Below are 15,704 nucleotides of genomic sequence, written 5' to 3'. Positions count from 1 at the left end.
CCTGGTTGCCGCCACACACGCTTGACACGTTCTGAACCAAAACAGTTTATCTTGGTCTCGTCAGACCACAGGGCATGGTTCCAGTAATCCATGTTCTTAGTCTGCTTGTCTCCAGCAAACTGTTTGTGGGCTTTCTTGTGCATCATCTTTAGAAGAGGCTTCCTTCTGGGACTACAGCCATGCAGACCAATTTGATGCAGTGTGCAGTGTATGGTCTAAGCACTGAAAAGCTGACCCCCCACCCCCACCCCTTTAAACGCTGCAGCAATGCTGGCAGCACTCGTATGTATTTCCCAAAGGCAACCTCTGGATATGACGCTGCGCACGTGCACTCAACTGCTTTAGGCCACCATGACAAGGTCTGTTCTGAGTGGAACCTGTCCTGTTAAATCGCTGTATGGTCTTGGCCTCCATGCTGCGGTTCAGTTTTAGGGTCTTGGCAATCTTCTTATAGCCTAGGCCATCATTATGTAGAGCAATAATCCTTTTTTTTCAGATACTCAGAGTTCTTTACCATGAGGTGCCATGTTGAACTTCCAGTGACCAGTATGAGAGTGTGAAAGCAATAACACCAAATTTAACACACCTGCTCCCCATTCACACCTTGAAATACTAGCGAGTCACATGACACCAGGAAGGGAAAATGGTTAATTGGCCTTATTTTGGACATTTTCACTTAGGGGTGTACTCACTTTTGTTGGCAGCGGTTTTGATATGAATGGCTGTGTGTTGAGCTATTTTGAAGGGACAGCAAACACACTGTTATACAAGCTGTACACTCAATAGTTTACATTGTAGCAAAAATGTAATTTCTTCAGAGTTGTCAGATGAAAATATATAACTTTTGTGAGATACTGCATATGCAGCTGTGATACTTTTCCATATTTTGAATGGATTATTACTCTTTATTAATTGATTCGGAAGAGAAAGCCTATGTTTTATGCAAGGAAATGGAATTAAAAATTGCAAGCTCTGTTCACCTACGTTTTTTTTTTTTTTTTTTTTTCATCAAAAAGCATACATAAACAGCCTTCTATAGCTCATCCTACTTTGTAGTAATTTTTCTTCTCTTCAAGGTGACTGACCAATATTAGGAATGGAATGTAATGTGCTAGCTGTTCATTTTTGACTTGTGTAGCAGGATTAAAACTCACTTTTGAAATCATAGGATCATAGTAAATGCTGATGTCGCTTCCTTCTTGAATACCACTGTCAACTCGCACCTTAGGCAAAATAAAGGAACAAAAATGTTACTGAAAATTGAAATGCAGCAACCAAACATTAAATAAGTGCATTTCACACAGGACTCACACTGTGACAAGAGGACACTGGGATAGTGTGACATTCTTTACCAGATAAAGTAAGCAGTAGTATTTAAAAAATAACATATAAAAAATATATATTGGTAGGCAAAGTTTTGTACTTCATATAATAACTCTCCCTCAACATTCTCCACAAGTCTGGAAAATGGTGAAATTATTGATGGCACATTTAAAATTTTAAAATCATGGCAAAACATTCTTAAAAAGAAAAAAAATAGGAACTTGCTTCTTTAACCACTTCACGCAAAACAACGTACCTGGACATGAGTATGTTGACGATAAATACTGGGGTTATGGCAGCAGCTAGCTGCCATAACCCTGGTATTTTCAGGAACACTGTGCGTTTCGCTATAAGAAAAAAGGTCTTTGCGGTGGATTCCCTGCAAGATCACTTATACTTTTACCCCCCTCCCACTGCACTCTGATCATTTACTGGACCCACCGGTAGCGGCGGAGACCATCTCGGCCTCTCCCGTGTCTGCCTGGCGACTGAGGGGAAGATGCCCCATGCTCGGCTCTATGGCATGGGAGAGTGGAAGCAACATCAAATGTCCCTTCCGCCCATAGCACTTAAAGGAGAACAATTATTTAACCAACACCGTTAACCAAAATGGGGGGTTGTGCAAAATGGGAAAGTGGGCAGAGCTCGGGGGCACACTGGGGTACCTGTGATTGTTAGCTTACTGCCTACACCGAGGGCCTGAGATTGTACAAAGTCACAGCTCTAGAGAATATTAAGTATGTAACATTAATATTCAAGATTGCTTACAAACCTAAAGGATTATTAGATATCATCCATTGATAAATAGCTAATCTACATATAACTGCCACTCGTAAAATGATATGTAATATATGATTATAATTAATAGATTTGTCAAAATAAGGTAAAGGAGTTCCGTATAGGAACCATAAAGATCCCCATACAGCATAACTTTATTACTATTACTTATTGGTTAATGGTTTGTAACTTTGTCTCCTTTAAAATGCCCAAATAGTGATATCCTTTGTTTTTTTTAAATTGTAGTGGCAATGATATTATTAAATAACACTCATCCTCATAAATGTACAGCTATATTAAAGTACAATCCAAAGACTAAAAAGTTTTACCCTGGGCATATATCCATTTAAATGTTGTGCAATGTTTAAATAAATTAAAGCCAACCAGAAAGACATTTTATATAGATACCTTGGGCTGTAGATATTTCTCGTGTGGCCGCTCGTCTCGTCATCTAACCATCAAGTGGAACAGATGCAGAGACTGAGCGCTATCAAAATGCCTTTTATTTACATCCCTCCCCAATCAGCTGTTTGAAACACAGCTGCCTCTAAGGGGATGGGAGGGGACAAGGGCTCTCAATCCGCCCCCCCCCACCACGAGCGGATGGCAAGCCGCGCGCCAGAGCTCGGCCACGCCCACTATGCCCGTCGGCATGTCAAGCCTCACCAGCTGACAGTGCATGTCTGCTAGGTGAAGCAAGATGGAGTCCCGGCTTCAAAAATTGGTGTCGGGTGTCACACTTTGCTCCCACACCCTAGAGAATCCATAGAGGAAAAGGGGAGAAACGTTATTATGCAGAAATAAGGAACATAGCAAATAGATCCCAACGTAACATGAAACAAGGATAAACAGGAGCTTAGATTTGACTAAAGATGTAAATGCAATAATATACACAATGAAGAGCAAGAGTCAGATAAGGGAAGACTGAAGGAGCTTATGATGGATAAACAGCATTGCCCACAGGCATGTTCTCAGCATGCAGGTGTGCGATCCAGACCTCCCACTTGGGCGATGTACAACAATTGTGAATGATGGTAAATTCCCAAATATTAAGTTCCTTATATTGGATCACATTCATCCCAAGCCAAGAGGAGGGGACTGGAATAAGTCCCCCCTCTAGTTGGAAGCACGCTGGATATATAGGCTGAAGGCCACTCAAACACCAGGCTTGAATGAAACTATTTGGTTTAAGCCATTCATGGAGGGTTTTTCCTCTGGAGGGATGGAAAAGTAAATAACTCACTATTGACATGTCACGAATTTAGATAATTTAGCGATATGCAAACTAATATCTATACCCTTCATGCGCCTTTAATAAATATTGAACATTGGAACCTGTATGGACAGTGGAAAGTACATGCTCTACACATGCCTGTTACATTCTGAGTCCATACTGTGGGCAATGCTGTTTATCCATCATAAGCTCCTTCAGTCTTTCCTTATCCGACTCTTGCTGTTCATTGTGTATACTATTTGAATGTAAAAAAAAAAACTTATATGTATTGCATTTACATCTTTATTCAAATCTAAGCTCCTGTTTATCCTTGTGTCATGTTACACTGGTATCTATTTGCCATGTTCTTTATTTCTGCATAATAACGTTTTCCCCCCTTTCCTCTAGGGATTCCCTATGACAAGCTGTTCATGCATCTCTGCATCCTGCCCCTGTGGGAGTGTTCCTGCCCTGTTCTCTTTTCTTTTTTTTTTCCCCTTGCACAGGTGTACTGTGGATAGCAGGGGTGTACTTTGATGGACCGCCCAGCACGCAAAGCCGCCCGCCATACATCAAGGGTGTGGCGGCGAGGTGTGAGACCCGACGCCAATTTTTGACGCCAGGACTCCATCTTGTTTCACCCAGCGGACATGCGCTGTCCGCTGGTGAGGCTTGATGTTCTAGGAGGCATAGTGGGTGTGGCCAAGCTCCAGCACGCAGCTTGCCATCCGCTCAGGAGGGTCAGATTGAGAGCCCTTGTCCCCTCCCATCCTCTTAGAGTCAGCTGTGTTTCGAACAGCCGATTGGGGAGGGAGGTAAATAAAAGGCATTTTGATGGTGCTCAGTCTCTGCATCTGTTCCACTTGATGGTTAGATGACAAGATGAGTGGCGACACGAAAAATATCTTCAGCCCAAGGTATCTATATAAAATTTCTTTCAGGTTGGCGAATAGTTGTAACATTTACATGGATATATGCCCAGGGTAAAAAACTTTAGTCTTTAGATTGTACTTTAATATAACTGTATATTTATGAGAATGGGTGTTATTTAATAATATCATTGCCACTAAAATTTTAAATAAACAAAGGACATCACTATTTGGGCATTTAAAGGAGACATATAGAAAGTTACAAACCATTAACCAATAAGCAATATTAATAAAGTTATTCTGTATGGGGATTTTTATGTGACTTATACGTTACTCCTTTACCTTATTTTGATGAATGCATTAATTATAATCATATATTACATACCATTCTATGAGTGGCTGTTATATGTAGATTAGCTATTTATCGATGGATGATATCTAATAATCCTTTAGGTTAGTAAGCAATCTTGAATATTAATGTTACATACTTAATATTCTCTAGAGCTGTGACTTCGTAAAATCTCAGGCCCTCGGTGCAGGCAGTAAGCCAACAATCACAGGTACCCCAGTGTGCCCCCGAGCTCTGCCCGCTTTCTACAGTTTATGTGCAACCCTCCCCACTAGTGGAGGAGGGGGATCTGACATCTGGGCCCTTGGCGGGCCCTCTGCTGGATGAGGGGTGCAGACTCTTTACCATCTATGTATGCTCTCCGTCACTGGGGATCCCTGGGGTGAGGATTTGGGAGCTACCTGTGTTCAAGCACGTTTTTAAAGTTTCAAACCACTGAAATGTTTTTGTACACACCGTTTGAACATCTACAGTGCCTTGTGAAAGTATTCGGCCCCCTTGAACTTTTCAAGCTTTTGCCACATTTCAGGCTTCAAACAAAGATATTAAATTTTTATTTTTTGGGAAGAATCACCAACAAGTGGGACACAATTGTGAAGTGGAACGAAATCTATTGGATTTTTGAAACTTTTTTAACTAATACAAAAATGAAAAGTGGGGCGTGCAAAATTATTCGGCCCCCTTGCGTTAATACTTTGTAGAGCCACCTTTTGCTGCGATTACAGCTGCAAGTCGCTTGGGGTATGTCTCTATCAGTTTTGCACATCGAGAGACTGAAATTCTTGCCCATTCTTCCTTGCAAAACAGCTCGAGCTCAGTGAAGTTGGATGGAGAGCGTTTGTGAACAGCAGTTTTCAGCTCTTTCCACAGATTCTCGATTGGATTCAGGTCTGGACTTTGACTTGGCCATTCTAACACCTGGATACATTTATTTGTGAACCATTCCTTTGTAGATTTTGCTGTATGTTTGGGATCATTGTCTTGTTGGAAGATAAATTTCCGTCCCAGTTTCAGGTCTTTTGCAGACAGGTTTTCATCCAGAATGGTCCTGTATTTGGCTGCATCCATCTTCCCCTCAATTTTAACCATCTTCCCTGTCCTTGCTGAAGAAAAGCAGGCCCAAACCATGATGCTGCCACCACCATGTTTGACAGTGGGGATGGTATGTTGAGGGTGATGAGCTGTGTTGCTTTTACACCAAACATATCGTTTTGCATTGTGGGCAAAAAGTTCGACTTTGGTTTTATCTGACCAGAGCACCTTCTTCCACATGTTTGGTGTGTCTCCCAGGTGGCTTGTGGCAAACTTTAGATGAGACTTTTTATGGATATCTTTGAGAAATGGCTTTCTTCTTGCCACTCTTCCATAAAGGCCAGATTTGTGCAGTGTACGACTGATTGTTGTCCTATGGACAGACTCTCCCACCTCAGCTGTAGTTCTCTGCAGTTCATCCAGAGTGATCATGGGCCTCTTGGCTGCATCTCTGATCAGTCTTCTCCTTGTCTGAGCTGAAAGTTTAGAGGGACGGCCAGGTCTTGGTAGATTTGCAGTGGTCTGATACTCCTTCCATTTCAAAATGATCACTTGCACAGTGCTCCTTGGGATGTTTAAAGCTTGGGAAATCTTTTTGTATCCAAATCCGGGTTTAAACTTCTCCACAACAGTATTACGGACCTGCCTGGTGTGTTCCTTGGTCTTCATGATGCTCTCTGTGCTTTCAACAGAACCCTGAGACTATCACAGAGCAGGTGCATTTATACAGAGACTTGATTACACACAGGTGGATTCTATTTATCACCATCAGTCATTTAGGACAACATTGGATCATTCAGAGATCCTCGCTGAACTTCTGGAGTGAGTTTGCTGCACTGAAAGTAAAAGGACCGTATCATTTTGCACGCACCACTTTTCAGTTTTTTATTTGCTAAAAAAGTTTAAATTATCCAATAGATTTTGTTCCACTTCACAATTGCGTCCCACTTGTTGGTGATTCTTCACAAAAAATAAAAATTTTATATCTTTATGTTTGAAGCCTGAAATGTGGCAAAAGGTTGAAAAGTTCAAGGGGGCCGAATACTTTTGCAAGGCACTGTAAGTTTTGTTTGTACTCTACATCATTGTATACCATTATGCATTATGATATCTATTTTTTGATTTAATGTTCTATTATTTCTTATAAATAGGGTTTCTTCTTACTCTCATCCTTGGAGGAGGGAATTATAGACTCTGAAACGTGTTGGGTGTCTGAAACCGTATAATTGCACTATATATGTACATGTTGTACAAACTTTGAGAGATGTTCAAACAACATGTTTCTTTTAAATGCATACATTTGTGTGTCTATTTTTCTAAATAATTAATTCATAATTATCTATATACGCCACTTAAATCTTTTTTGTAAAAATCTGTGCCTTAAAAGTCCATCATATAGGGGATCCTTTTTTTTTTTTTTTTTTTTTTTACTATTTTTATTGCATTTTTGTGTAAATCCAAGATGCAGTTTTTAATTATTTAATTTAAGTGAAAAAAGATGTTCAAATCTGCCTGGCCCTATGTGAAAAAGTAATTGCCCCCTCCAATGCTGAATCATAAATGAACTGGGATTAACCACAATTTATTTGGAAAGGAGAAGATATATTTCACTTGCCACACCCAGGCCTGATTACTGCTAAACATTGTTGAATCAAGAAATCACATAAATAGAAGCTGTCTGACAAAGTGAAGCACGCTAAAAGATCACAAAAAGCCACACATGTCACAATCTAAAAAAAATCAAGGACAGATTAGAAACAAACATGTATCAGCCTAGGAAGGGTTTTAAAGCCATTTCTAAGGCTTTGGAACTCCAGTGAACCACAGGGAGAGCCATTATCCACAAATGGAATAATGTGAACAGTGGTGAACCTTCCTAGGAGTGGCCGGCCTAAAAAATTACTCCAAGAGCATGACAATGACTCCCTTTGGCGTCCCTATGCCTCCCTATGTGATAATATATACCATATTTTCGCACCATAAGACCCTTTTACCGCCCCAAAAAAATGTGGTGGGGGAAATGTCTCTGCGTCCTATGGAGGGAATACTGAACAGGTCCACCGACCCCCCCCCCCCCCCCCCACCATGTTACATAACGGCAGACAAGAGAGAAGGGGAGACATCCCAGGTCTCTCACGAGTACCAGGCAATCTACAGCCTGAGCCTGTCACTCAGCAACAGACCGAAGACAGAGCAGTCCAAACAGCTGAATGTAGTACGGCCGCGACCGCCACTCGAGCTGCTCTATTTTCTGTCTGTGAAAAAAAAGTGACAGGCGGATCGGATGCGATACTCCTCGCATTGAAAGGGCCAGTCTGTGCGTGGTGGTCAGGCTGCATTTCTTCAAATTTCATGGCAATGGCAAGGCTGCATTTTATGGCACTGGCAAGGCTGCATTTAATTGGCACTGGTCAGGCTATATATCATGGGCACGGAAATATTTCAGTACATCATTTGGTTCAGAATATTTTTTATTCTCGTTTTGCTAATCTAAAACCTAGGTGGGTCTTATGGTCAGGTGTGTCTTACGGAGCGAAAAATACAGTACATGGCACTTTTTTTTATGGAGAATCCATATGTCTCCTCCGTACTCAACTGTAGGTAACAGAACACAGATCATGTTCCATCACCCGCTTCCCTGGGCAGCGATCCCGGTGAATGACAGCACCAGACCAGGGAGTGACATATACATCTCTTCCTGGGGGGAAGGATCTATGAATGGGTACTTGTAGAGCTCCCACCGCCTCTCCCAGAGACACCTGCTATGACCGAATTAGACCTGCAGGTGGGACATGTTTCAGTGATTGGGCAGCTTTGTAGCTGCTTATATTACTTCCACATGAAACACAACAGTTGTCTTTACAAATATACACACTCCCAGCCAGTATAGCAGCCGTGAGTGTGTTTTAAAGGCACCTGTTTCCAGCATCATTTTAAAATGGCACAGGGACTAAAGCGGTTGAAGAATCCTAGTGAAACACTCAGATGATAACGTGAAGCACCTTGTGACTAAATCTCACAACAGCCAAGCCTGAACATCCACCTGGTAGAACCTGTAAAATGTGTGAACAGAGGACCAAGTAGTAGACTTGTGAATGTGGGAAGCAAATGCTGAAAAGTCCAAGAGACCCCAACAGCCCTGGTGGAATGGGTTCTGACAGAAGGAACTCTGTCCTTAAGGAAGCATGCCCTGAAAGTGAGTTGCCTGATCCACCTAGAAATGGTGGAATGGGATGCAGGATGCCCTCTATGAGGGCCCACAGACAGAACAAATAGGGACCCAGTATTGCATAGAGAGGCTGTCTTTCGAGTAGGCCCCGACAGCCCAGACCACTTCTATTCTAGGCCATGTAGGGCAACAGTCTGGTCATGTTTTGGGGTCAGATAAAAAGACAATGTCCTAGAAAGAAGAGACCACCATAGGTAGGAAAGAAGGCTATGTTCTCAAAACCACTTTGACCTTGGCTAAATCAAGAATGGGTTCTTTCTCTGTGCTAACACAGAAAAACACCTAACAGATGTAATGACTGCCAGGAAAGCAACCTTATAAGTGAAGTCATCCAATGGACTATACCCAATTGCTTACAAGTGAGTTCTTTGATGTACAAAGAGCATCAATTTTAGATCCCAAAGTGTCACAGAAGGTCAAACTGGGGTATTTATGAGCAACTCCCTGAAGAAAAGTCTTGAAAAAGAACTGAGTCAAGAGGCAGAAACCTGTCCCTTGAGGGAACTCAGGGCAGGACTCTGTCCAAGACCAGACTGAAAGAAGGCCAAAAATAAAGTATTCCCTGAAACAGAGTAATGCCCTGTACACATGGTCAGATTTTCCGACTGAAAAGGTCCGATCAGATTATGTTGTCGGAAAATCTGATCGTGTGTGGTCGGAAATGCCGATGGAAAAAGTTATCGCTGTATCTAAATTTTCTGACAACAAAATCGTAGTCCTAACATCACGTCAGGCCTCTGAATGATCATAGAGACTCGGGCAGCCATCTGTACCACTGGAAATCTCTATTGTAAACAACCGGGGCAGGCAGATCTTGTCTCTGACTCACAGATGGAAGAGGTGAGTCTGTAGAATCCCCCTCCTGCTGCCCGTAAGAACGATCAAGTGGAGGAACAGCCGTTATGATCATTCTTATGGTGCAGGTAATTGCTGGTTAAAAACGCCTATAGCTGAATGATGCCTGTAGCTCCAGGCATCATTCAGATATACATGTACAAAGTCAAGGAGGTCATATGATGGCTGGTGGGTGGGAAGTGGTTAAAAGAGGGAACTTCTTCAATAGGAACGAAGCGTTCATTACTAACTGAAATAGCAGGACTCAAATTGCACAGTCAATCTGTGTATTTCGAAAACTCTTTCTGGCCAGTTTTTTAGTGCCCATAAGGACTTGTTTAGGCTGTGTAGAGTCAGGGGCTGTTAGGCAACAAATAAAATACACCTAGTCAGTTAGCATGTACACAGTTGATAGCAATTGGCGTGAAGTCACGGTTTGTACATCTAAAAATGAAGAAAGGAGGGAGAGATTCGGGCGCTATGGAATGGCTGGCTATCTGGTCCTTAGTAGCAGTGGAGAGATGGCACAGAGAGTTGAAGTCATTTCAAATAATAAGCGGGTAATTACCCGCTTGTTAACATAGTAAGTTGAGCAGCTCCTGTCCTCCATTCAGATCTGCAGCACCTCCCGTTCCTTGCTCTGCTGCGAGGATGACAGCATTGACTGGGTGGGAGACTTGGGAAAGAACACCCCAGTCTGATAAGTGCATCTGCCCTGTAATAGAGAGGCAGTGTGACTTAAAGGAGCACTGTGATGTAAGAGGCACTGCAACACAAAGGGACCCTGTGGTTAAAGGGGCAATGTGACAAAGAGGCACCGTGATGTGAAGGGGAACCTAGGACACTGTGGACTGTTTTAAAAGAGAAGTATAGTCAAAGCTTGTTTGGCTGTACTTCTGTGGATCACAAGAGTGCAGTTTGTTCTGAGTTGCTGATTGACAGTCACCAGCTCACTGCTCGGGGAGCTGAGAACCGAGCGATTGCCAGTGATGGCACATTGGATCTGTATCTAGGATTGTTCATTATATGAGAATGCTTTTATATGGGGCAGCACAGTGGCTAAGTGGTTAGCACTTCACCCTAGCAACACTTGGGTCATCAGTTCAAATCCTCACCATGGCAGTGTGCATATTCTCCCTGTGCCTCTGTGGGTTTCAGCCTACACTCCAAAGACATGAGCTAATTGGTTCCTGTTTAATTTGACCTTGTATGTATGAATGTGAGTTAGGGATCTTAGATTGTAAGCTCCTTACGGGCAGGGACTGATGTGAATGCACAATGTACACTCACCGGCCACTTTATTAGGCACACCTGTTCAATTGCTTGGTAACACAAACTGCTAATTAGCCAATCACATGGCAGAAACTCAATGCATTTTGGAATCAAGACGTGGTGAAGATGACTTGCTGATGTTCAAACTAAGCATCCGAATGGGAAAGAAAGCAGATTTAAGCGACTTTGAACGTGGCATAGTTGCTGGTGCCAGACGAGCTGGTTATGAGTATTTCAAAAACAGCTGATCTACTGGGATTTCCACACAAAACCATCTGTAGGTTTACAGAGAATGGTCCGAAAAAGAGAAAATATCCAGTGAGCGGAAGTTGTGTGGATGAAAATGCCTTGTTAGGTCAGAGGAGAATGGGCAGAATTGTTATGAGATGATAGAAAAGCAACAGTTACACAAATAACTCGTTACAACCAAGGTATACAGAACATCATCCCTGAAAACACAACACATCAAACCTTGAAGCAGATGGGCTACACAGAGGCACAGCTGGAGGTGTGACCTGTGTAAATCCAGGAAGTGAACAGGCAGCAGCTTCAGCTGCCCACAGTTAAAACGGTTACAGCCAGACTCCGTGGAGGGAAATTTCTGTAGCATATTTGGCAAGTACAAAATCACATTATATATAAAATAATATGCAAAGTGGTTGGAGAATGGCAAAGATGTTTTTATTACAAATTATGTGAGCAGATAGCAGTTTCTGTTTAAGATCACGAGAGGGAAAAAAATTGTAATCTCGATTCTTAATGATTAATTGTGCAGCTCTTTGTTAGAGTCATTGATTTTTTTTAAACGGTCAGAAACCATTATATATGAAAAAGTATGTGCATTCTAGGGATGTAACGTGCACCTACATGCATAATTTGGATGAATATAAGCGAATATTTGCAATTGTAAAATTAACAGTTTTACAATTTAACACTTTAGACACAACACATTTGTAGCTGATTGTTTTTGTTTCCTTTTGTGGTTAGAATTATTATTATTTTTTTATTAGCTGCACCAACATATTCTCCGTAACACATATGAGGTGAATACCAGGTTAGAAAACTTTTTGGTATGTTTTTGGGACCATTATATAGTACTCTATATCTTAGGGAACAATATCTAGTACTATATATAACTTGCCTGTAGCGTGTCATTGATGTCATCACTATATTTGTCATTGTTCGTTTGGCATGATTTCAAGGGACAGCTCACCTATTTTCATTGTAAATTCCTAAATGAAATAGCTTTTTATATTATGCTGGAAAATGATAGCTACCTGTAATATAAACCTTGATTGTTATTAGTTTTTTTTTTTTTTTTTTTTTTTTCCAACGTCAGATTATTGCTATGTTACAACAGAAACCATACTTTTTTGCAAAGCTAAGTACAGTAGCAATGGTTTTCTTCCCATTTGTAATATATATTATAAAACTATACACTAAACTCTTGAGTTTATTGAATTAACTTATTGGCCAGATGAAATGCTGCTTGCAGATCAAAGCAGAGCAGAGGGTACATATCTTCACAGGGATTTTTTAAGTATTTGTCAACATCTTCACAGGGATTTTATGGGTACTTGTCAATAACTCTTTTGAACATTATTTTGGCGCACTGAGTAAATTTGTCAATCCTATTCTTGGTGGTGCTCAAATCTACATAGCAGCCAGAAAACAGAAGGATCAACAATTACAATATATAGAAACATAATCAAATGTCATGATGATGAACGCACATTTTAATAAGGAATTTAACGCTTTGTTACAATAAAGAAATATGAATTATCAGTCACGTTCTCGCTGCTGAAAGACTGCTGACAGCACACTAAACTTGTACACACTCTGCCTGTTTATTTTGGGGAACTCAGGGGGTCACCAATTTAATTAGCAACTTAACCACTTCAATACCAGGCACTTAAACACCTTCCTGCCCAGACCAATTTTGAGCTTTCAGCGCTGTCGCACTTTGAATGACAATTGCGCGGTCATGCTACACTGTACCCAAATGAAATTATTATAATTTTTTCCCACAAATAGAGCTTTCTTTTGGTGGTATTTGATCACCTCTACGGTTTTTATTTTTTGTGCTACAAATAAAAAAATACCGAAAATTTTGTTTTTTTTGTTTCAGTTTCAAAACTTTGTAAATAAGTACGTTTTCTCCTTCACTGATGGGCACTGATGGGGCTACACTGATGGGCACTGATAAGGCGGCACTGATGGGCACTGATAAGGCGGCACTGATGGGCACCAATGATGTGGCACCAGTGAAGTGGCACTGATGAGGTGGCATTGATGGACACCGACAGGCGGCACTGACGGGCGGCACGGATGGGCTACACGGATGGACACTTGTAGGTGGCACAAATTGGCACTGATAGCTGGCATGGATTGGCGGCACAGATGGGCATGGATGGGCGGCACAGATGGGCATGGATGGGCGGCACAGATGGGCATGGATGGGCGGCACAGATGGGCGGCACAGATGGGCATGGATAGGCGGCACTGATAGGCGGCACAGGTGGGCACTGATAGGCGGCACAGGTGGGCACTGATAGGCGGCACAGGTGGGCACTGATAGGCGGCACAGGTGGGCACTGATAGGCGGCACAGGTGGGCACTGATAGGCAGCATTGGTGTTATACTGTACTAATGGATGCCAATCAGTGCCAAACAATGCATCCCAATCAGTGATGCCCATTGTGGGCACTGATTGGCATCCATTATGGGCACTGATTGGCATCCATTGTGCTGACTGGCATCCCTGGTGGTCTAGGGAGGATTACCTTTTGCTTAGCATCCCTGGTGGTCTGGTGGCATCCCTGGTGGTCCAGTGTGGGCATCCTCGGGGGGGCTTTGCTGATAATCGATCAGCACAGACCCCCCCCCCCCCCCGTCAGAGGAGCAGCCGATCGGCTCTCCTCTACTCGCGTCTGACAGACGCGAGTGAGGAAAAGCCGATCACCGTCTCTTTCTATTTACACTGTGATCAGCCGTGATTGGACACGGCTGATCACGTGGTAAAGAGTCTCCGTCGGAGACTCTTTACCGAGATCGTAGTTGCCGGGTGTCAGACTGACACCCCGCAACAACGATCGCCGCAATGCGCGCCCCCGGGGGCGCGCAGCGGCTCATAATCCTGATCACGTCATATGACGTCCGATCAGGATTATGAAACCACTTTGCCACCGTCAATTTGTAATAAGACGGGCGGCAAGTGGTTAAATAAGTACAGTTAGTGGTTCAGATGAGCACGTATTTTTCTGCATAAACGAGCCCTTGGAATGTGACCTGAGGAGGAGTATGTAACCATTTATAAGGCCTTTCCTGGCAGCACACCTATAAATTGGAAGGCAATTATGTGCAACTACCATGGAAGGGACCCTGCCAGCTTGGCTTAGACCAAATGGCTGTACTTTGCATACATAGCAATTTTAAAGACTATCCTATAGCAATGCTTCCATTAGAGATACAGTGGGGTAAATTATTTGATCGCCTGCAGATTTTTTAACTTTGCCCGCTTATAAAGAAATGAAAGGTCTATAATTTTTTTTTTTTTTTTTTTTTTTTTTTTATCATAGGTGTATTTAAAATGTTAGAGATGGAATCAACCAGAAATCCATAACAAAAAAAAAAAAAAAAAAAACACATTATACAAATGCTATGAATTAAGTTGCAGTTCAGTGTGTAAAAGAAGTATTTGATCCTCAAGCAAAACATGACTTGGTACTTGGCGGAGAAACTCTTGTTGGCAAGCACAGAGAGGTAAGACTTTTTTGCAGTTGGTGATCAGGTTTGCACACACCTCAGGAGGGATTTTGGTCCACTGTTTTTTTTTATTTTTATTTTAACAGATCTTCTCTAAATCCTTAAGGTTTCTTGGCTGTTGCTTGGTAACTCAAAGTTTAAGCTCCCTCCATAAGGATCTGGAGACTGGCTAGGCCACTCTTTAACCTTAATGTGCTTCTTCTTGATCCAATCCTTTGTTGCCTTGGGGGTGAATTTTGGGTAATTGTCATGCTGCAAGACCCATCTGTGACCCATTCTAAGTGTTCTGGAACTGAAACTCACATGATGCAAATGTTATAAATTGTTTTTTTCTGGATTTTTGGTTAATATTCTATCATTTAAAATACACCTATGATAAAAAAAAAACATATAGACCATTAATTTCTTTATAAGTGGGCAAACAAAATCTGCAGCTGCACGATACTGGCTAAAATGAGAATCACATTTTTCTTGCTTAAAAGATAGATCACAATTCGCTCAAGATTCTCGGAGTGTTTTTTTTTTTATTGATGTGTATTTTTTTCCTAAAAAAATTGAGTTTGAAAGACCGCTGGGCAAATACAGTGCAAAATAAAATATTGCAGCAATTGACATTTTATTCCTGAGGGTCTCTGCTAAAATATATATAATGTTTGGGGGGTTCCAAGTAATTTTCTAGCAAAAAAATATTGATTTCAACATAAGAAAGAAGTGTCAGAAAAAAAAATTGACTTTAAGTAGTTAAAATTCCTGCATTTACACGTTGTTGAAAACTTGGCAGACTGCCCAGATTTTTTATTTACATACAGAAGGGTATCCCTTTGATCTAAGAAGGAAGTTTGTTACAATGTTTAATTTTAAAAACTTGGAAGACTGTCCGGATGTTTTTCTTTTGACAGCTGAGTGAGCAGATAAGTCTCTCCACTTGTTATATGAAAGAATCGGCAAACTCTACAAAAAGAGATTGTCGGGGGGGGGGGGGGGGGGGGGGAGAGGATCAAATAATTATTGTCCCCATTGTACCTAGTGGAACTCTAAAGC

At 41.7% G+C, this 15,704-nt stretch overlaps 1 protein-coding gene across 1 annotated transcript in view; it reads right to left on the bottom strand.

The window, feature by feature from the left end:
• PCCA (propionyl-CoA carboxylase subunit alpha) overlaps nt 1-15,704 on the bottom strand; it is a 1,052,859-nt gene that overhangs the window by 544,869 nt on the left and 492,286 nt on the right. Inside the window, exon 15 of the mRNA XM_077482961.1 lies at nt 1,155-1,223. Coding sequence (XP_077339087.1) covers nt 1,155-1,223 — 69 coding nt within the window. The remainder of the gene's footprint in view (nt 1-1,154; nt 1,224-15,704) is intronic.

The sequence above is a fragment of the Lithobates pipiens genome, unplaced genomic scaffold (genome assembly GCF_037356315.1).
Source record: "Lithobates pipiens isolate NorthernLeopardFrog02 unplaced genomic scaffold, aLitPip1_a1.2 Scaffold_16, whole genome shotgun sequence".
In the NCBI taxonomy this organism is placed as follows: Eukaryota; Metazoa; Chordata; class Amphibia; order Anura; family Ranidae; genus Lithobates; species Lithobates pipiens.
This window is presented reverse-complemented; position numbering and strand designations above follow the sequence as displayed.